Genomic DNA, 23,486 nt, shown 5'->3' on the forward strand with positions numbered 1-23,486 from the left:
TAGAATTTAATATATAATTAAGATGGGATTTTTAAAGCAATGGGTAATTCAATAAGGGATATTGGGACAATTGGTTAATCACTGGGGAAAAATGTTAAGTTGGATGTCTAATTCATACCTCATACTAAAATAAATTCAATTTACTGAAAAAATTTAAACATTAAATAGACAAAAATACAGTTAAATATTCCCATAATCTTGGGCTAGTTATAACATAAAAAACAGATGCCCTAAGGAAAACAGATCTTGACATCTGTCTACTTATACATTAAGTACTAATTTATTGAGGGAGTACATCATGAATATAAAGTTAAAAGGCAAATTACAAGTCAGGAAAAATATTTGAAATATATATGATGAAGGCTTAATATTCTTCAAACTATAAAGAACAGCTACAGAAAAAGACAACATCATCAGGAACATATATGAAAGACACAAATAAGAAGAAGTAAGAATACAACTAAAAAGAACCAATATACATATGGAAAGATGTTTAACCCCACTAGTAATCAAAGAAATGACCTCTAATAGAGTTGAATAGCTTTCCATTTCTGAATATTACGAACACTAAAAATTAATGAATGAGGTTTTGGGGTAGACTCCTCAGGTTCACATTCCATCTCCCCCACTTAATAACTATGTGATATTGGGAAAATTAGTAAATCTCTCAAAATCTCAATGTTTTTGCTAGAAAAACAGGAAGAACAAGATCTACTCAACTTGTTGTTTTAAGAATTAAATGTTGGCAAAGTGCTTCGCATAGGGCCTACTCAATCAAGCACATCAAAAAATGTTAGCTGCTATGGCAGACACTATAGGTAAGCTGACCTGACACCCATTCCCAAAACCCTTCTCTTTTGCAATCTCTATTATAGAGGCTAGAAAAGCCAAATAACAATAGTAAAACCTTACTTCCCCAGATTCTCTTATATTTGGGAATCTGCTGGCCACTGTCACAAAAGTAGAAGCCTGCTAGATCACACTATTACTTCTTCTAGCCTTGACTGTAACACAGGAAATACCAAGAGAATTTTAGAGGCTCTAGACTTACAGATACGGACAGATAATTCCTCTATTTGTTTAAGCTACTATTAGCCAGCCATCTCTAACTGAAACAGATGCCATTATTATTGTTATTCCTATTTATGAAAAGATATGAGAAATCAGGCATACTACTTATCCTTATGAAGGATAACTTTGTAATACATAACAAAAATCTAAAATGTGCATATTAGATCTAGAATTTCTACTCTAGGACTTTATCCTAAGAAAATAATCAGGAAAGGGTTGAAGAGGTCACAGAAAGACATTCATTGGATAAACAGCCAAGATCATAAGTAGAATCAGTATAGTCTTTTATTTTTAAAATTATATAGCCTGGAAAAAATGGAACTAAGGACATTAGAGGTCAGCTCCACATATTAGATATTGGGTGGTTTGGATAGGTAAATTATTTAACATCTGTTAACAGTTTTGGTTTTCCAGGCCAGGTGCAGTGGCCCATACCAGCACTTTGGGAGCTTGAGGTGACAGAACTGCCTGAGGCCAGGAGTTCAAGACCAGCCTGGGCAACACAGCAAGACCCCATCTCTACAAAAAAATTTTTTAATTAGTCAGGCGTGATGGCATGTGCCTGTAGTCCTCCTAACTACTCAGGAGATTGAGGCAGGAGTACTGCTTGAGCTCCAGAGTTCAAGGTTACAATGAGCTATGATTATGCCACTGTACTTCAGCCTGGGTGACAGAGCGAGATCCTCTCTTAAAAAAAGAAAAGTTTCAGTTTTCTCGTCTGTCAAAATTAGGTCTAATAACCCCATGTAACAATGCTGCATAGTAAACTTCCCCCAGTCTTATGGCTTATAAGCATCTATTTCCTCCCTCACAAATCTGTGAGTCAGCTGGGCAGCTACGCTTTGGTCTGCTCCATACATTTTTCTCTTCTCCTGTAGGTCAGGGGAGCATAAAAACTAAGTCAAATCACAACAGCCTATCGGAAGCTTCTGCACATGTCTTTAACATTCTACTGTTCAAGCCCAACATAAAAAGGCGGGAAGTATACTCCCCTCTTGTTGAGGAGGGGCGCAAAGTGATTAATTCTGATGAATAGTTCTAATTAAGAAATGAGGATAAAAACATAAAAACAACAAAAAAATTTTTTTCTTCCCCACGATTGTTTTTTAGGATTAAACTGAGCATGGAAAGCATCTAGTAAAATTCTCAATAATGGTAGTAATTATTATAATACACCCCAGAGGGAGTGTTTGGCAACTTTTCACAATGTAACAACACTGTCTCAACTTCGGAATTCCTTATCTGGTATATTCTATGGATTCTTCAGAAGCTATTGATTTCCACATCATTGTCTCTACTTTATTCCTATACATACAGATAAAGGTAAGTCATATCATTATACTTCCCCAGTAGGTACTAAATTAAAATATATGCTGTACTAAAATAAACTAATTATGACATTTTATCAAAATTATCATTGAGTTCATTTAAATGAAGGACAATCTGTTTAACAAAATAATAATTTCTAAATAACTAGCTCAGGAAATTCCAATAGATTAAACATCCTTGAAACTTAGCACCTCTGTCTTTAATGTGCTATTACAAGTATATTTAACTGAATTTTTAATTGTTTGCCACACCTCACAAGGATGCAAGAATTTGAATAACCATGATTAATACTATGTATTGCAAAGAGAAGTGTGATCAGAAAATATACAATGATAAGAAAGAAGGAATAAAATTACCTTTGTTGATAAATAGTGCTTGTAGTAGTACAACTGAAACAGCAGAAATGCAGAACTTGTCAGCGTTAAAAGGGCCAAAACCACGTTCTTATTGATTCTACTCATTAGTCTGTGGTGCTCACTTCGTTGTCTTTTGAAAGTATCTCAGTCGTTTTCATCTTTTTGGATTTGCAAAGGAAGATAATTTTGTTTTCTGTGAATAAAAAAGATATTTTTAAAGAAACAAAAACCTCTTTAATTTTGTACCTGTAATAACCAACAACAGAACAAAGAAAAAATTAAATTTCCACGGGCGTTCTTTGATCTGGTCATTTTCTATGCTAAAAAAATAATCAAATATGAGACCAATGATGAAAAAACAAAAATGTTTATTATCACATTTTTTTATAACTGTAAATAACTGAAAACATAAATAGGATATTTATAAAAACTGACCAACAAGGTTGAGAGGTGCTTTTCTCCTCCAGTTTCTGATTCAGTAAATCTGGTATGAGACCTCAGAATTTTCATTTCTGACAAGTTCCCAAATGATGCTGATGCTGCTGACAATGCTGAGAACCACTTCCTAAGGAGAAACTGAGACCGTTTTTAGTCAAGGAACATGGCCTGTAAGACAGCTCTTTGTAGCTTTTCAAGTTTGTGTGTGATTTAGGATGTGATCAGTTTTTATTAATACTCCATGTATGTTTTCAGTTTTTTCAACTGGAAAGAATGCCACAATAAACATTTTGTTCTTTCATCTTAGGTCTCATCTCTGATTATTCCTTTAGGATAAGAAATTTAATACAGTTCTACTTCTTCCTACCTTGTCTCCACTGTTTGATTTTGGTTAAACACATTTAGTTCTTCAAGTGCTTACATTTATTCCTTCAATCCTTCAAATATACTGACATCTCTATTATGCTTGATATCTAAGGTTTACATGTCCTTTGTTCTCCAGCTATAAAACAAGAAGAAATCAACAAACTTATACCACATTCTGTCTTCTCTCATCTTTCAATCTTGACTTTTATTATTTCTACTTGTTACAGTTCTATTGTATTCCATAACTACAAATCTCATAGTTATTTTGGTCTTATTCCTACAATGTTCCCTGCCAATCCATTTGCTATATCATCTCTGTTCATCTACTGGATGACTGATACTCATCTTCTTGCAGTTTATCAAAAAGAACTTAGGGGTACCACTTACCTTGAGCTTTTGCCATGTTCAAAAAATAGTTGTCAATTTGGCTTTGAGGTTACACTGTCTTTCCCCAATGACTTACACACTTTGTACCATTGTCCTGTAGTGCTAAATATTCCCTTGACAATATCCGATTTCCCAAACCAACCCCCAATAGGTAATTTAATCTTTTTATTGGGATGAGCAAAGAATGCATTCCTTACCTTTGAAATCCAATTTTTTAAAAACTAGGTTATACAAGGATGTTGATGACTGTATGTTAGTTTTCCTCATTCAATGTGTTTCCTTTCAATCTGTAGAAGATTTTTTTTTCGAGACAGGGTCTCATTTTGTCGTCCAGGTTCAAGTATAATGGTGCAATCATAGCTCATTGTAACCCGAAACTCCCAGGCTTAAGTGATCTTCCTATCTCAGCCTCCTGAGTAGCCATGAGTAAAAGTATGTGCCACCATGCCCAGCTAATTTTTAAAAAATTTATTTGTAAAGACAGGGTCTTGCTATGTTGCCCAAGCTGGTCTTAAACTCCTGGCCTCAAGAGAACCTCCTGCCTTAGCCTCCCAAAGTGCTGGAATTACAGGTGTGAGCTACTACTGAGCCTGACCTAAAGATTTCTTTTCTTTGCAGAAGGTTTTCTTAAATATTTTTTCTGTTATAACATTGAATTCTCTATTTTCAGAACTACAATTAAGCGTTTTTGTTTTTTTTTTTGAGACACAGTCTCCCTCTGTCACTCAGGCTGGATGGAGTGCAGTGGCACAATCTCAGTTCACTGCAACCTTCACCTCCTGGGTTCAAGCAATTCTCCTGTCTCAGCCTCCCGAGTAACAGGGATTACAGGTGCCTGCCACCACGCCCGGCTAATTTTTGTATTTTTAGTAGAGAAGGGGTTTTTCTGTGTTGGTCAGGCTGGTCACAAACTCCTCACCTCAAGCAACCCACCCGCCTCGGCCTCCCAAAGTGCTGGGATTACAGGCATGAGCCACAACACCCAGCCCTCACCTACTTTTCTAAATGGGAATATAATTTACACCTTAACTATGGAAGAAAGAAATAAGGGTGTATTCTAGACTAGAGGATAGTCTTTGGTATACAAGAAAACTCTGTCTGACAGAGTATTTTGTACATGTGTATATGTGAGAAAGGCAGAGAATGTGTATGAGAACAAGTGGGAAAAGCATTTAAACATTACTTCTTCCAGATGTCAGAGACAGGCAGCAAAGGACCACTCACTGTCTCTCCTCTACTTTACCTCAGCAAGAGAGTGCTTTCTGCAAAGATGGGGTATCTGTGCACTTCCTCATTCACTCTTCCTTTCTTGCTAGTTCATGTTGCCAAACAATCCAAGGAAATTCCCATTGCCTTTCTATGCATCCCGATCCCACTGTAAACAGAAGAGGACTCTCTGCTCTGCCAGCTCTATCTGAGATCTCTTTCTACCAGCATTCTCTTTTAATCTCTTCCTGTTTACATGTGGCTGCCATTTCTCAAATATTTCAATTTGGAGTTACAGGTCTTCTAGTCTCAGCAAAGATGTAATTACGTCTCTTTCTCTCATTTTCCTTGTTGTTTCATGGTAATTTCAGATAGAAGGGGGCATAAATATCTTTCCCATCCTAAAATCAAGTCTTGGTTTGGGGTTTTAAAACAATCCAAATGAGCTGCCAGAGCTGATGACTATATAAAGCAAATACTAAAAAAAAAAAATATATATATATATATGTACATATAAAGTCAACAAACTACTTAAGAGAAATAATACCAATAGTGATGCAAACAACTCACCTGATCAATAGATAATGTATATTAAGCAAAGATAGCCTAATAAATCATAATTATTTTCTATCTCCCAAAACTGTGAAAACAATATCAATCAACACTGATGATGGTATTGGTTTTTGTATTCAGTTAAAACCCATGGAAATACAATTATCAAATAGAGGTTTAGTATCCTTTATCCAAAATGCTTGGGACCAAAAGTATTTTGGATTTTTTAGGATTCCAGATTATTTGGATTACACTTACCAGTTGAACATCCCAAATCCAAACTTCTGAAATGCTCCAGTGAACATTCCTTTCAGTTATATGTGTCAGAGTTAACAATCCTCTCAGTCTTTGGGGCAGCTAGACCCCAAGAGTAGGTCACCTCCAGACAAGAACACATTCTTTTATCTTTCCTTTCACCTTTTTTTGGTCAAATTTACTATGTGTCAAGATGTGAAAAGGCTTCGAAAAAAAGTAGTAGTAGATAAAACCCATACACATCATATTAGCATCATATTAGTACGTAAAAGTTTCAGATTTTGAAGCATTTCAGATTTTGAATTTTCAGATTTGGGATGCTCAACCTATACCCTGATAAGGGCAGCTCACAAGATTAACAAGGAGACTACCCTTCATTTTCAAGATTTCAACTCAAGTTCTTGTACTTGTATTAAATAGTGCATTAATGTATTGTATGCTGATTCCTAGTGAAATCTAAAGTGGCATTCAGAGTAGGCCATCACTCAGCTTCTTCTAAACCCAAATTAATAAATGGGAAAGAACACATAATAGGCCTATATAAGCTACTACAGGCATAAAATCTAAATTAATATCTTGTTCTTTCTTCTCTAGTTTACAACTAATTCTTACATAAAATAAACCTCCAAAATATAACATCAAAAACTTAACTATATTTTTATTATCAAGATGATATCCAATTAACTTCACTTCATTATTTATTTTCTATAAATGCCAAGGCAATTCAGTCACAAAAGAGAAAGATTCGCCTATCGAAATGTTCCTTTTCACTAGCACTACCTTTTCATTAGGAATATTCAGTAACCACTTAAAAATGAACAATGTGATACTGAAAAAAAGAAGCCATAGTATGTTGATTTTACCTTTAAAATACCTCTTGCATCAATTCCTTCCTTCTTCACTGTCATTCTAAACTATAATTGTACCTAATGTCCTAATTTTAACTGATGTCCCTGTCTCCACTTTCTCTGTATCCACAATCTTACCTATACACTGACAGATGTATCAAGTTGCTGACAAATAAGTTACACCACAATCAAAACTTTTCAATAGTTCCCTACCACCTACTAATAGTTCAAATTACACATAATGGTATAAAGGGGTATTCACAATCTGACTGAATACAGGCAAACTTACTATAAGCTTTCTCACACTTCACATAGTCTATGGTTTTTGCCTGAGTATTCCTGGAATACATCCTACACTTTCCTGCCTCTGTGTTTTTGCCCATCACCTCTTGTCTGCAATGTTCTCATTTACTTCCATAAAACCAGTTTACCTTTCTTTTCATAGCTCCTCTCAAATATGACACTTCTTCAAGGAAGTCTTCAATATTCTTCCAGGTTAGAAGTGCTCCCTCCACCTGTAACCTAGTTTTGCCTTGCTGCAAGAAATAAATAGTTACTGTGTACTTTAATGGGCACATATGCCAAAAAAAAAATGCTAAGCACTAGAGATAAAATGACAAGTAAGATACGTTCCCTAACTTCGAAGGGCTTAAAGGTCAGTACAGGAGTTTTCAAAAGAAGAAGGGCAGGAGTGATAGTGATGGAGAGAGTGATGTACCTGAAAAAGAATATGAGAAGATATTTTCCAAAATGTACAAGCCCCATTCCTTACCACCCCCACATCAATTAAGAACCACTGTTCTAGTTTATGATGGACTCTATCAGAGATAAATAAAGAGGCAATAACAATACAGTATACTCGCAATGAAGGAATAAGCATGGGTTACTATGGAAGCACAAAGAAAGGCAACTAACCTTGAGGCTTTTACTAGTTTCTATTTTGCATTATAACTGCTAGTGTATGTGAATCATCTCCCCCAGCAGCCTAAAATTGGCTGAATTAACATCAAGTAATAGTAAGCATGCTAAGTATACTAAAAGTACACTGTAGAATGCTCAAGAGAACAGAAAACTATTTAAATAAAAGTTTTCTGTTCTGCAGGAACTTTTACAATAAAAAAGAATTTGAAATATAAAAAAAAAAGATTTTTAAAAGAGTTTAAAGTCCCGTAAACTCTCATATCTGGGTCCAACCTTCAAAAAATAAACGTTTAAAAATATAAAAAACAACCTATGGAGAGATACGGCATAGAACTAAAACAAAAATATTGTTTCTATATATATTTCTTGTTATACGTTACATTTTAGCTATCATAATAAAAACACTAGGGAGGATGGCATTCATTTCCTTACTTACACTTAGGTAAAGTTTCCTAAAGAAGACAGCATATCATCTCTAATGGAAAAGAAAACAAAAAGTATTGCAGAGATAGTAAATGAGGCAGTGGTTGGGAGAGAAATGGCAAATGTTTTCAGGAAAAAAAAAGATGTAATGAGCGGAGTTACGAAGTTTAAGTAGCCCAATTATCTTAAAGTTCTAATGCAAATATGAGAAGGTTAATATACAAGTATGGTATATTATGACACAGAATTATTCTTAGATGAAGTGGAAGCAGGGCATAACTAGTGCAGGAACTGAGATCTGGCAATGAAGAAGAAAGAAATGGGCAGATCTGCTTACCAACTAAATCATGAATGGGTTATAGGTGTCAGAGTTAACAATCCTCTCAGTCTTTGGGGCAGCTAGACACCAAGAGTAGGTCACCTCCAGCCAAGAACACATTCTTTTATCTTTCCTTTCATCTTTTTTTGGTCAAATTTACTATGTGTCAAGATGTGAAAAGGCTTGGAAAAAAACTAGTACTAGATAAAAACCACACACAACTGTGATGAAAAAAGGTACAGGATTTGGAGTTCAAGATAATTCTCAAGCTCTTTCTACAGTGAAGAGCAGCACTGCATATTCTTTTTATTTATTTATTTTTATTATTATACTTTAAGCTCTAGGGTACATGTGCACAATGTGCAGGTTTGTTACATATGTATACATGTGCCATGTTGGTGTCATGCACCCCTTAACTCGTCATTTAGCATTAGGTATATCTCCCAGTGCTATGCCTCCCCCTTCCCCCCATCCCACAACAGGTCCTGGTGTGTGATGTCCCCCTTCCTGTGACCAAGTGTTCTCATTGTTCAGTTCCCACCTATGAGTGAGAACATGCAATGTTTGGTTTTTTCTCCTTGAGATAGTTTGCTGAGAATGATGGTTTCCAGCTTCATCCATGTCCCTACAAAGGACATGAACTCATCCTTTTTTATGGCTGCATAGTATTCCATGGTGTATATGTGCCACATTTTCTTAATCCAGTCTATCATTGATGGACATTTGGGTTGGTTCCAAGTCTTTGCTATTGTGAATAGTGCCGCAATAAACATACGTGTGCATGTGTTTTTATAGCAGCATGATTTATAATCCTTTGGGTATATACCCAGCAATGGGATCACTGGGTCAAATGGTATTTCTAGTTCTAGATCCCTGAGGAATCGCCACACTGTCTTCCACAATGGTTGAACCAGTTTACCATCCCATCAACAGTGTAAAAGTGTTCCTATTTCTCCACATCCTCTCTAGCACCTGTTGTTTCTTGCCTTTTTAATGATTGCCATTCTAACTGGTGTGAGATGGTATCTTATCGTGGTTTTGATTTGCATTTCTCTGATGGCCAGTGATCATGAGCATTTTTTCATCTGTCTGTTGGCTGCATAAATGTCTTCTTTTGAGAAGTGTCTGTTCATATCCTTTGCCCACCTGTTGATGGGGTTGTTTTTTTCTTGTAAATTTGTTTGAGTTCTTTGTAGATTCTGGATGTTAGCCCTTTGTCAGATGAGTAGATTGCAAAAATTTTCTCCCATTCTGTAGGTTGCCTGTTCACTCTGATGGTAGTTTCTTTTGCTATGCAGAAGCTCTTTAGTTGAATTAGATCCCATTCGTCAATTTTGGCTTTTGTTGCCATTGCTTTTGGTGTTTTAGACATGAAGTCCTTGCCCATGCCTATGTCCTGAATGGTATTGCCTAGGTTTTCTTCTAGGGTTTTTACGGTTTTAGGTCTAACATTTAAGTCTTTAATCCATCTTGAATTAATTTTTGTATAAGGTATAAGGAAGGGATCCAGTTTCAGCTTTCTACATATAGCTAAGCCAGTTTTCCCAGCATCATTTGTTAAGTAGGGAATCCTTTCCCCATTTCTTGTTTTTGTCAGGTTTGTCAAAGATCAGATAGTTGTAGATGTGTGGTATTATTTCTGAGGACTCTGTTCTGTTCCATTGGTCTATATCTCTGTTTTGGTAACAGTACCATGCTGTTTTGGTTACTGTAGCCTTGTAGTATAGTTTGAAGTCAGGTAGCGTGATGCCTCCAGCTTTGTTCTTTTGGCTTAGGATTGACTTGGCGATGCGGGCTCTTTTTTGGTTCCATATGAACTTTAAAGTAGTTTTTTCCAATTCTGTGAAGAAAGTCATTGGTAGCTTGATGGGGATGGCATTGAATCTATAAATTACCTTGGGCAGTATGGCCATTTTCACGATATTGATTCTTCCTATCCATGACCATGGAATGTTCTTCCATTTGTTTGTATCCTCTTTTATTTCATTGAGCAGTGGTTTGTAGTTCTCCTTGAAGAGGTGCTTCGCATCCCTTATAAGTTGGATTCCTGGGTATTTTATTCTCTTTGAAGCAATTGTGAATGGGAGTTCACTCATGATTTGGCTCTCTGTTTGTATGTTATTTGGTGTATAAGAATGCTTGTGATTTTTGCACATTGATTTTGTATCCTGAGACTTTGCTGAAGTTGCTTATCAGCTTAAGGAGATTTTGGGCTGAGACGATGGGGTTTTCTAAATATACAATCATGTCATCTGCAAACTGGGACAATTTGACTCCCTCTTTTCCTAATTGAATACCCTTTATTTCCTTCTCCTGCCTGATTGCCCTGGCCAGAACTTCCAACACTAGGCTGAATAGGAGTGGTGAGAGAGGGCATCCCTATTTTGTGCCAGTTTTCAAAGGAAATGCTTCAAGTTTTTGCCCATTCAGTATGACATTGGCTGTGGGTTTGTCATAAACAGCTCTTATTATTTTGAGATAAGTCCCATCAATACCTAATTTATTGAGAGTTTTTAGCATGAAGGGTTGTTGAATTTTGTCAAAGCCTTTTCTGCATCTATTGAGATAATCATGTGGTTTTTGTCATTGGTTCTGTTTATATGTTGGGTTACATTTATTGATTTACGTATGTTGAACTAGCCTTGCATCCCAGGGATAAAGCCCACTTGATCATGGTGGATACGCTTTTTAATGTGCTGCTGGATTCGGTTTGCCAGTATTTTATTGAGGATTTTTCCATCGATGTTCATCAAGGATATTGGTCTAAAATTCTCTTTTTTAGTTGTGTCTCTGCCAGGCTTTGGTATCAGGATGATGCTGGCCTCATAAAATGTGTTAGGGAGGATTCCCTCTCTTTCTATGGATTGGAATAGTTTCAGAAGGAATGGTACCAGCTCCTCCTTGTACCTCTGGTAGAATGTGGCTGTGAATCCGTCTGGTCCTGGAGTTTTTTTGGTTGGTAAGTTATTAATTATTGCCTCAATTTCAGAGCCTGTTATAGTCTATTCAGAGATTCAACTTCATCCTGATTTAGTCTTGGGAGAGTGTATGTGTCAAGGAATTTATCCATTTCTTCTAGATTTTCTAGTTTACTTGTGTAGAGGTGTTTATAGTAATCTCTGATGATAGTTTGTATTCCTGTGGGATTGGTGGTGATATTCCCTTTATCATTTTTTACTGCATCTATTTGATTCTTCTCTCTTTTCTTCTTTATTAGTCTTGCTAGTGGTCTGTCAATTTTGTTGACCGTTTCAAAAAATAAGCTCCTGGATTCACTGATTTTTTGAAGGCTTTTTTGTGTCTCTATCTCCTTCAGTTCTGCTCTGATTTTAGTTATTTCTTGCCTTTTGCTAGCTTTTGAATGTGTTTGCTCTTGCTTCTCTAGTTCTTTTAATTGTGATGTTAGGGTGTCAATTTTAGATCTTTCCTGCTTTCTCTTGTGCGCATTTAGGGCTACAAATTTCCCTCTACACACTGCTTTCAATGTGTCCCAGAGATACTGGTATGTTGTGTCTTTGTTCTTGTTGGTTTCAAAGAACATCTTTATTTCTGCCTTCATTTTGTTATGTACCCAGTAGTCACTCAGGAGCAGGTTGTTCAGTTTCCATGTAGTTGAGCGGTTTTGAGTGAGTTTCTTAATCCTGAGTTCTAGTTTGATTGCACTGTGGTCTGAGAGACAGTTTGTTATAATTTCTGTTCTTTTACATTTGCTGAGGAGTGCTTTATTTGCAACTATGTGGTCAACTTTGGAGTAGGTGAGATGTGGTGCTAAGAAGAATGTATATTCTGTTGACTTGGGATGGAGAGTTTTGTAGATGTCTATTAGGTCCACTTGCTGCAGAGCTGAGTTCAATTCCTGGATATCCTTGTTAACTTTCTGTCTCGTTGATCTGTCTAATGTTGACAGTGGGGTGTTAAAGTCTCCCATCATTATTGTGTGGGAGCCTAAGTCTCTTTGTAGATCTCTAAGGACTTGCTTTATGAATCTGGGTGCTCCTGTATTGGGTGCATATATATTTAAGATAGTTAGCCCTTCTTGTGGAATTAATCCCTTTACCATTATGTAATGGCCTTCTTTGTCTCTTTTGATCTTTCTTGGTTTAAAGCCTGTTTTATCAGAGACTAGGATTGCAACCCCTGCCTTTTTTTGTTTTCCATTTGCTTGGTAGATCTTCCTCCATCCCTTTATTTTGAGCCTATGTGTGTCTTTGCATGTGAGATGGGTTTCCCGAATGCAGCACACTGATGGGTCTTGACTCTTTATCCAATTTGCCAGTCTGTGTCTTTTAATTGGAGCATTTAGCCCATTTACATTTAAGGTTAATATTGTTATGTGTGAATTTGATCCTGTCATTATGATGTTAGCTGGTTATTTTGCTCATTCATTGACGCAGTTTCTTCCTAACATCCATGATCTTTACAATTTGGCATGTTTTTACAGAGGTTGGTACCGGCTGTTCCTTTCCATGTTTAGTGCTTCCTTCAGGAGCTCTTTTAAGGCAGGCCTGGTGGTGACAAAATCTCTCAGCATTTGCTTGTCTGTAAAGGATTTTATTTCTCCCTCACTTATAAAGCTTAGTTTGGCTGGATATGAAATTCTGGGTTGAAAATTCTTTTCTTTAAGAATGTTGAATATTGGCCCCACTCTCTTCTGGCTTGTAGAGTTTCTGCTGAGAGATCAGCTGTTAGTCTGATGGGTTTCCCTTTGTGGGTAACCCGACCTTTCTCTCTGGCTGCCCTTAACATTTTTTCCTTCATTTCAACTTTGGTGAATCTGACAATTATGTGTTTTGGAATTCTCTTCTCGAGGAGTATCTTTGGGGTGTTCTCTGTATTTCCTGAGTTTGAATGTTGGCCTGCCTTGCTAGGTTGCGGTTCTCCTGGATAATATCCTGCAAAGTGTTTTCCAACTTGGTTCCATTCTCCCCGTCACTTTCAGGTACACCAATCAGACGTAGGTTTGGTCTTTTCACATAGTCCCATATTACTTGGAGGCTTTGTTTGTTTCTGTTTATTCTTTTTCTTCTAAACTTCTCTTCTCACTTCATTTCATTCATTTGATCTTCCATCACTGATACCCTTTCTTCCAGTTGATCAAATTGGCTACTGAACCTTGTGCATTCATCACATAGTTCTCGTGCTACGGTTTTCAGCTCCATCAGGTCCTTTAAGGACTTCTCTGCATCGGTTATTCTAGTTAGCCATTCGTCTAATCTTTTTTCAAGGTTTTTAACTTCTTTGTGTTGGGTTCGAACTTCCTCCTTTAGCTCGGAGAAGTTTGATCATCTGAAGCCTTCTTCTCTCAACTTGTCAAAGTCATTCTCCATCCAGCTTTGTTCCACTGCTCCTGAGGAGCTGCATTCCTTTGGAGGATGAGAGGAGCTCTGATTTTTAGAATTTTCAGTTTTTCTGCTCTGTTTTTTCCCCATCTTTGTGGTTTTATCTACCTTTGGTCTTTGATGATGGTGACATACAGATGGGGTTTTGATGTGGATGTCCTGTTTGTTAGTTTTCCTTCTAACAGTCAGGACCCTCAGCAGCAGGTCTGTTGGAGTTTGCTGGAGGTCCACTCCAGACTCTGTTTGCCTGGGTATCAGCAGAGGAGGCTGCAGAACAGCAAATACTGCTGAACAGCAAATGTTGCTGCCTGATTGTTCTTCTGGAAGTTTCATCTCAGAGGGGTATCCGGCCGTGTGAGGTATCAGTCTGCCCCTCTTGTGGGGTACCTCCCAGTTAGGCTACTCAAGGGTCAGGGACTCACTTGAGGAGGCAGTCTGTCCGTTCTCAGATCTCAAGCTCTATGCTGGGAGAACCACTACTCTCTTCCAAGCTGTCAGACAGGGACATTTAAGTCTGCAGAGGTTTCTGCTGCCTTTTGTTCGGCTATGCCCTGCCCCCAGAGGTGGAGTCTGCACAGGCAGGCAGGCCTCCTTGAGCTGTGGTGGGCTCCACCCAGTTCGAGCTTCCCGGCCCCTTTGTTTACCTATTCAAGCCTCAGCAATGGCGGGTGCCCCTCCCCCAGCCTCGCTGCGGTGTTGCAGTTCAATCTCAGACTGCTGTGCTAACAATGAGTGAGGCTCCATGGGCATAGGACCCTCCGAGCCAGGCGCGGGATATAATCTCCTGGTGTGCCGTTTGCTAAGACCGTCGAAAAAGCACAGTATTAGGGTGGGAGTGACCCGATTTTCCAGGTGCCATTTGTCCCCCCTTCCCTTGGCTAGGAAAGGGAATTCCCTGACCCCTTGCACTTCCCGGGTGAGGCGATGTCTCGCCCGGCTTCAGCTCATGCTTGGTGCACTGCACCCACTGTCCTGCACCCACTGTCTGACAATCCCCAGTGAGGTGAACCCGGTATCTCAGTTGGAAATGCAGAAATCACCTGTCTTCTGCGTCGCTCACACTGGGAGCTATAGACTGGAGCTGTCCCTATTCGGCCATCTTGGAACCCCACTGCGTATTCTTTCAGCTTCCCTTTTACATTTGCATTTGTCCTTTGAAGGTATTAGTATGAAAGACTTTTGGTGATTGGTTTACCCTGACACCTCCTCCAGCCCCAGACCCCACTCTTTTGAGAATCACCTAGGTAGGGGTCTGTTTGTTTGAATGAATGAATGAGTGATATATCAAGAGAGATGATCCAGAAGGCAGGAGTGGGGGGAAGTGGAATCAAAAACCTTCCCTGACACCTAACTTAGGTTCATAAGATGATATGTGCTAGCCTAGGCATATCCTTATGCTGTGGGGTCCCTGACTTATTTGGGGATATTGGGGAGTAAGAGTGAGGCATGGATAGTATGAATCAGAGAGTGAGACTGCCTTCGCAAAATTATGACAGCTAAGAGAAATCTGACATAGTTGATTCCATCTTGTTTCTAACCTCCAGTCTGTCCTTGGTCATTTCTCGGTGCAGGCCAAGCTAACTTTGAGAGGAATTTAGTTTACAGTTTAACCTAAAGCAAGGATGATAGTAACCTTTTCCAAAACTAAACTGCCTTTGTAAAAGTAATGAAAGACTACAAGATTAGGATTATGAGAGGGACCTGAATTCTGGTAAAATGTAGTTAAATGATAAACAGTCTTTTTTCCAGAGGACACAGGATTTATATTTTCCCTGGCTATAGAACCTAAGATTGGTCTTTTGAGATATTTTTCAGACCTTTGCATTCTGGACCAACTGACCCTACCTAGAGGTGAACTAGTGACTCATGACCCAACCAGTCACGTGGCTCCCCAACCAGAGGTGGACTCAGCACACAAGGACCATTTTTCACACTCTTATGATCGCATCCCCAGCCAACCAGCAGCCCTCATTCCCTAGTCCTCTGCCCACCAAACTAAAAACTATCCTTGAAAAACTAACCACCAAGTCTTTGGCGAGACTGATTTGAGTAATAACTGCTTTGCACAGCCAGCATCATTGTTAAGTAAGCTCTTTCTTTACTGCAGTAGCACGGTCTCAGTGAACTGCATACAGGAAGAACCCTTCAGGTAATTCATTAAAACAGAACTGACATTCAAATATGCCCTGAACAAAATAAAACAGGAGGCTGAACTACAGAGGAAAGAGAGTAGTGTAATTAGGAAAAGGTATAGTTAAAGAGATGAGGTAGCAGATTGGCAGGCATAAAGAGAAAATGCCTCTGAAAATGTATTCAGAGGTCAGACCAAAAAAAAAAAAAAAATCAACAGTTTTCAGCTGTTCTCAAAAGCCAAAAATATCCCAGTAGCAACAGCTACTACCAAATCTTCCCTAAATACTGTTGGTCTTTCTTATTGTCCATTTCTTTTCCTTTGACTGCTAACTTCTCACAACTGTCAGCAGCTTGAAAGTAAACATTAGACTGCAAAGGGTTAAGAAGTTTCTTTACCTGCTTACCATTCGTGCACTTAATCCTTTGCAATATAACCTCTACCTACACATGCTGTCACTTGAAGATAAAAAGCTAACGAAATTTAGTTTCTCCAGTAGATGCGCCAGAAAAATCATAAATACATAGTTACTCCTTTCTGAATGACTATAGTGTAAGAGGGTTTTGGAAAGAGAGTGGCTGAAATGAAAGATCTAGATAAGACAGGTTAGCAGCAAGGGAAGTGAAGACAGCAAGGATTGTCTTTGGGTTGGGAGGAGTGTAGGTGTTTTTATTTTTTTTCCTTATTTATCTTACGTGAACATCAGTTGATTTTGTAATAAGAAAAAAACTACTAAGTTTTTTTAAAACTTTAAAAATTCTTCTCTCATCCTAAATGAAATGACAAATATTCATTTACTAGAGCCCACATGTAATTATGTTAATGTCTCCCCATTTTTGAAGTAACACAAGTTTTTATTTTTTTAAGAAATGGGGTCTTGCTCTGTCACCCAGGCTGGAGTGCAGTGTCACAATCATAATTCACTGCTGCCTCAAACTGCTAGGCACAAGCAATCCTCCCACCTCAGCCTCTTGGGCACCTGGAATGATTATAGGCATGAGACACTGTCTGGCTCCCAACGTTTTTGTTTGTTTTTTTGTTTTTGTTTTTGTTTATTGAGACACATTCTCGCTCTGTCACCAGGCTGGAGTGCAGTGGCGCAATCTCAGCTCACTGCCACCTCCGCCTCCCAAGTTCAAGTGATTCTCCTACCTCAGCCTCCCGAGTAGCTGGGACTACAGGCACGTGCCACCACGCCTGGCTAATTTTTGTATTTTCAGTAGAGACAGGGTTTCATCAGGTTGGCCAGGATGGTCTTGATCTCTTGACCTCGTGATCCACCCGCCTTGGCCTCCCAAAGTGCTGAGATTACAGGCATGAGCCACCGTGCCCGGCCCCCAAATTATTTTTAAGTGACTCCCTCAAGAATGCAAGTACTTAATTGCTTGGTTCTAGACACTTGGATATTTATCTTAATAAAACCATACAGCAAATAGAATCAAACACAGGGCTTAGAGTGTGACATGTACTTAGTGCAACACTTAAATTGTGAATGTATGTACATATCTAAAATCTGGATGAATGTTCCCAAAAATATTAATAATGGTTATCTCTGGGTAGGGAGAATTAGGAGTGATTTTTACATGGTTCTTTATACTTTTCTATATTGTTCCAATATTTGTATCAGCATATATTATTTTCATAAGAAGTAACATTATTTTATCCTAAGAGAAACAGATGATGGGTAGTGGTAGTGGCTTAATAACGGCCATATTTGCTAAACAGGATCTAGATTCTTGTCACTTAAAAGTATGGTCCTAAGAACATCAGTATCACATTGGAGCTTGTTAGTAATACAGAATTTTCAACCCCCACCTACTGATTCATAATCTAAATTTTAATAAAATCCTCAGATGATTCATATGTACATTAAAATTTGAAAAGCACTGAAGTAGATGCTAAGGGCTTTACAAGCAGGGAGGATAAGAACAATGTCTACCTTGCTCATCATTATATCCCTAGAACCAGCACTGCTTGAAACATATAAATATTTGTTGAATAAATAAATATGTGAATGATACCACTTCTGGGTAGACAATTAGGCAGTGGAGATTATATCTATTTGAATTATTTATTTTCTGCCAGAATTCCCAGAAGCAGGAGCTTATTTATTGCTGTAAATGCTGTTAAATGAGTTTAATAACAACACTGGGCCCCTGAGAATCTACAACTATATGTAACTTTTTTTAAAAGAACTCCTTCCTTGCTCCTAGCTCTGAGATCCACATGCCTCCTTCAATAATTTCTCCAACCTCCTATCTATGGGTATGGCCTATAGTTACTCTCTCTACAATCTCTCCCTGAAAGCAAATCCATTCTTAAGATTTTAACTACCACCTGTGAGAGAAAACACTATTTAAATTACAGTCCATGCACTCTATCTGCCTATATTTTCAACTCTATTTCCTGCACCTCACCTCAAATTTAACATGTTCAAAATTAACAATTTTTTTTTTTTTTGAGACAGAGTTTCGCTTTTGTTGCCCAGGCTGGAGTGCAGTGGCATGATCTTGGCTCACTGCAACCTCCGCCTCCCAAGTTCAAGCGATTCTCCTGCCTCAGCCTCAAGAGTAGCTGGGATTACAGGCACCTGCCACCACGCCCGGCTAATTTGTTGTATTTTTAGTAGAGATAGGGTTTCACCATGTTGGCCAGGCTGGTCTAAAACTCCTGGCCTCAGATGATCCACCCGCCTCAGCCTCCCAAAGTGCTGGGATTACAGGCGTGAGCCACCGCGTCCAGCCCCGAATTAACAATTTTATTCTCTGTCAACTATCTTCCTCTCCCCATCCAGAAGAAAGTAACTAGCTCTCCATCCTCACAGTCTCTAGTTTTACAGATTTTAGAGAAGAGAGATCAGCTGGCCCAAGATCACCTTATGGAGAATAGGCTCTAGAAGAATTAAATGGCAGCCAAGAGGCTAGTTATTGGCAACATCAGCATTCTACGATCTAAATCACTTTATTCCCAGTACACTATTGCATGCTGGAATTCAACAGAATTCCCATTTTTGCCAACAGCACTTAAACTTACTTTTTAGAAAGCCAGGTTAAAAATATCATCACCCAGATCCAAGAAATCAAGTCCTGTGTATTGTTCTTTCGGCATTTCCCTGGGTTCCTTTTTTCTTCCTTGTCAGAACACCCGGCATTTCCTTTCCACTTAGAGTTCTTTCATCATTTAATGCCAGCCTTCCCAAATCCGCTACCCTCACTAAACATATGTCCACAAATAGAATCGCCAAAATAGAAATGCTTATTCCTGCATTTGATATCTTCGTCCGTGGCCCAACAGAGATGGTTTCCAATCGTTCAAACCCTATTCATCCTCAGAGTCTAGCTCAAACACAGCCTTTTCTACTGGGCTTCCATCTGCCCAATTTCTAATATACTGCTCTGTCATTCACATTGTTATTTGTTCACAGCTTGATTTTTACTGACTGGAAACGTGCTATCTTCAAAAGCATAAAGAATCTGCTATATCATCTAGGTCCTTTTTTTCCCCACATCTGATAAAACTGAAGCCAAGAGAAATGTGGCTTACCTCATGTTAACTGAGAAATTGTAAATTTCAGGCCGGGCGCGGTGGCTCACGCCTGTAATCTCAGCACTTTGGAAGGCCAACGCGGGCGGATCACCTGAGGTCAGGGGTCACTACCCTAACCCGGCTACTACAAGAGTCTCGATCGTCCTCCAAACTTTCATCTGTCCCAGGATTAAGATTTTACCTGATGACACGCCCAGAAGTGTGGGAAGGACTGGCCAAGTGTAAGTCTACCACGCGATGCTCGTGGACTCACTGAGGAGTACTCAGCCCGGAGCGCGCTCAACCTGTGGCCGGCCTCCCCACCAAGTGGTAGGCAGGTGCCCAGAACGCTGGAGGATGCCCGGTAAGCGCACCCGAGTCACCAGCGGTACCTGTCTGAAGACGCCCACCCATCCCCGGGTACCGACCTGAACCTCCCATACCTTACCTCACTCAACAGCAGCTGCAGCCGCTCCGCTTTACGACACTCACAGCAACCGCTGCAAAAGCGGCCGTCAAGTGCTGAGCGGCGGAGGCTGACTTGGTTCCTGCTGGGAGGGTCCCGCGGTCCAGCCACAGCCTCGGCTTTCCTGTGACTCTTGTCGCATCCCCACCGCCAGAAGTTCACTGAGTCCTGGCGATTCCTCGCTTTTATAATCTAGCCACTTAGCCAAAGCCCTCTTTTATCTCTTGCCTAATTGACAACTACAGCAGCGCACTGAGGCAATCAGAGTTCAAGTTCTCAAGCGCTTTCGACAGCGGACGATGAACTGGAGGCAGCAGCTGAGCTGTTTTCCAAGCCCGTTAAATGTGAACTTGATAAACAAGTGATTTTTTTAGTGCATGTGCTTTGCTAGAGGGATTCAGCCTAACTCCCTGAAGTTTGGTTTGGATACAATTAGTAGAGATAGGGGATAGAGTGGAAAATAGCAGCTGCGTTCACTATTGCTCATGAAGTTGAAGTGCCTTTATGACATTCAAGATTCAGCGACCTATTGCCCTCCAGGTTAAGGCTGGATACAATTTTGGACCTGATTAACTTTTTTCTTTTCTTTTTTTGTAGAGACGTTGGGGGCTAGCAGGGCGGGGTGTGGTGGGGGTGGGCGGGGGAGGGCGTCCTCACCATCTTGCCCAGGCTGGTCTCGAACTCCTGGCCTCAAGCGATCCTCCCACTTTGGTTCTTTTAACGGTGTAATCCAAAAGATGGTTCTTAAGGCTCAGATATTGTTACAAATTTTTGAAAACCATAAATCACTAACCAGTTACTGTAATTATAATTTATTTCTACAAAACGGAAAATACTCCCATCATATATTTGTTTTCTAAGCTTTGTTTTTAATTCTATCAGTACAGAAAGAAAAGGAAGAAAAAGTCTTCCTCACTTCATAGAGGTTATGACTTTTACCAACTTTTTGTTTTTCCTTCCAGAAATTTCCTATGTACATACAAGCTTACTGTTGAAGTCCTCTCATCCAATGCACTCAGAACGGGTAGGTACTCAGTAGGTTAATAAAAAAAGTGGAAGGTTACACCAAGAGGAAGTAAGTTATCAAAGCTTAATGGCATCCTTAACACAGGTGCTAACATGATGGGACATGGGAAAACTTGAGCATCACATGCTTGCTATTGATTGAAACACATCAAATATAAAAATTCTTGAGTTTATAATGACTCCTTAAAAAATAAAATTCAGTCGTGATTGAAGGTTGCCAGGTGGAAGATTAAATATTCTAAAACTTGATAAGGGAAAACATCAAGCATTTATCCTGCCTTTCTTGTATGAACTGAATTTCAGTGTAACCAAAACACTTTTGTCAAGAGTTCCAGCTAATAAATGGAGAATGATAAAACAATCACGATTTTGCAACTCCTAATAAAATAATCGAAAGGGCAACATCAATAGATGATAAAATGAAGGTGAAAGGTTGATGGGGAACTTTATAATAGACTGGCACCCTGAACCCACTGATCTTAATCTCACTAAATTCGGGACAAGCATATATTATGTACTTCCTGATGTGATAGAAAGTACGCAGCCACACCTGTGAAGGATTCTTACCTAAAAATTGAACCTGCATTTACTCAAACTCTAGATCTAACACAGGATATAGAGAAGCAACTAAATTCAGAAAATGGGACATTCTACAAGACAAATTCCTCAGTTTTTTTTTTCATAAATGGCATTTAAAAGCAGAGGGAACTACTGTAAAAGATTTAAGAGATGTAACGGAGTGCAATGTGTGGACCCTGTCTGGATCCTGATTTGAACAAGCTAACTGTAAAAAGATATTTTTGAGACAACTGAAATTTTAGTATGGACTGATCCATTAGATAATAGTACAGAATTACTGTTAATTTTGCTAAGAATGTTAACAGAATGTGGCTGTTTTTAAAAAGCCATCATGGATGCATATAGCATACTTACAGGTGACATTTTAAAACAAAATAGATGGCACAAACATGGCAAAATTTTAACAATTGATTAGGTGATGAGCACAAAGCACTGGCTTTCTACTTTTCTGTATATTTGGAAATTATAATTAGAAGTAACAGGAAAAGGGAAAAATTATCAGGTTCTTAGAAATAAATACTTTTCAAGTGTATAACAAATCTAGTTCTGAATAAACCTTTTTAAAAAGGCAGTTTCAGTAGAGCGTTACAATGGCCAATCTTCTGTTTTGAACTAAGTTCATTTTAATATGGACCAACTGATTAGAGTATCTCACTGTTTTTCTTACAAAACCATAGACATAATGCATCATCCATCATTTCTAGTTTCCGTTTCTGTAAAATGGACCAGGAACTTAAAGATACAAGTGAAGGAATATAAATTTGGAGTCCTGGGATTTATTTTTAAAAATCTTCCCCTAGCACTCACAATTACTTTGGCCACAACTAACTTTGCAACTTTTTAAACTCTTCATCTCTAATGGTTCCCCTACTTTTCTTATAAGTACCTTTTCATACTCATTTCATATTTATATTGGTTTATATATTTACATAATTGGTTTACATACTTATATGACTACAACAGTGACTACCACCTGCATAAGCAGGTTTGGGAACAAACATAACTGAAGGTAAATATACAACTCAACTGGTGGCAGTGTTACTTATCAAGCATACTGAAAGGTCAAATGTGAGCCCTCAGTTCATGGCAAACGTCAGTCAGTATGCTTTAATCTGGTTAGCAAATACAGTTGGAAGAGGGGGGTACAAGGATACATAAAAACAGCCTCTCTTACAAGTAAATATTCATGTTCTATAAACCACTCAGCTGTGCACACATGTAAGGATGCTGGCCGACTCCTAACATTCGTAGGGTCTGGGCCAAGAATACAAATGAAAGCCAACCCTGACGTATTTTCAGTGTCTAAATAGCTGAGCTTTAACCAACAAATAAAATGTTATACTCTTCTACTTTAACATATATTCTCAAGGAACAGAAATCTAGGTTCAAATATGCGATTCGCAGATACTTCAGAAGTGTACTAGAAAGTGATACTAGGTTGGTCTGCCCTTTCTTGATCCCCTGGGTCTCTTTTTACTTCTAGCTTAAGCCTGCCACAGGGACCTATCATGCATGCATGTGGACAACTCAGTCTGCACATCCAAGCTTCATCTGTACTTCCCACAAACTGCCAGCCATAGGGGTATATACGTCTGTAGTAGTCTTTTTTCAGGATGGATTTGGACAAAAGGCCTGCACATATCCTGGAAGCAAGCTTCAGGCTGATGAGGCAAGGAATCCTTGGGTTCTGGCTGATAACATAGTATAGAATTATGTGGGTAAAGGAACATGGATTCCAAGTAGGCATAGTCCCTTCGCTCCTCTATTTTTCATCCCATGAAGAGGCACAGCAAGAGTGTGGGGATCCGGTTAGTTAGCTTACCTTAGGTAGGTAACAAGAGTCCTGGAGAGCCCCTGGCCCATGAGTCAGTGCCTCATCCCCAGATAATATAAAAAGCAGCCTGGGAAGAAAGCTGCAGGCACCAATAAGGGAACTAGCACCGGTGTTG

The 23,486-nt window shown here is 38.9% G+C and overlaps 1 protein-coding gene across 6 annotated transcripts in view; it reads right to left on the minus strand.

Moving 5' to 3' along the window:
* Positions 1-19,964, minus strand: part of LOC129479063 (T-cell acute lymphocytic leukemia protein 2) — a 104,723-nt gene extending 84,759 nt beyond the window's left edge. Inside the window, exons 1-4 of one of the 6 annotated variants that reach the window (XM_055271601.2) lie at positions 19,915-19,949; positions 3,562-3,696; positions 2,879-2,949; positions 2,757-2,789 (exon numbers count right to left, since the gene is read on the minus strand). In XM_055271601.2, the coding sequence (XP_055127576.1) occupies positions 2,757-2,789; positions 2,879-2,949; positions 3,562-3,595 (138 nt within the window). In that variant the 5' untranslated portion in view covers positions 3,596-3,696; positions 19,915-19,949. The other 5 variants (XM_063636863.1, XM_055271600.2, XM_055271602.2 and 2 more) reach the window with 5 other exon arrangements.
* Positions 19,965-23,486: the final 3,522 nt, after the last annotated feature.

Source organism: Symphalangus syndactylus, chromosome 3 (assembly GCF_028878055.3).
Source record: "Symphalangus syndactylus isolate Jambi chromosome 3, NHGRI_mSymSyn1-v2.1_pri, whole genome shotgun sequence".
Classification (NCBI taxonomy): domain Eukaryota; kingdom Metazoa; phylum Chordata; class Mammalia; order Primates; family Hylobatidae; genus Symphalangus; species Symphalangus syndactylus.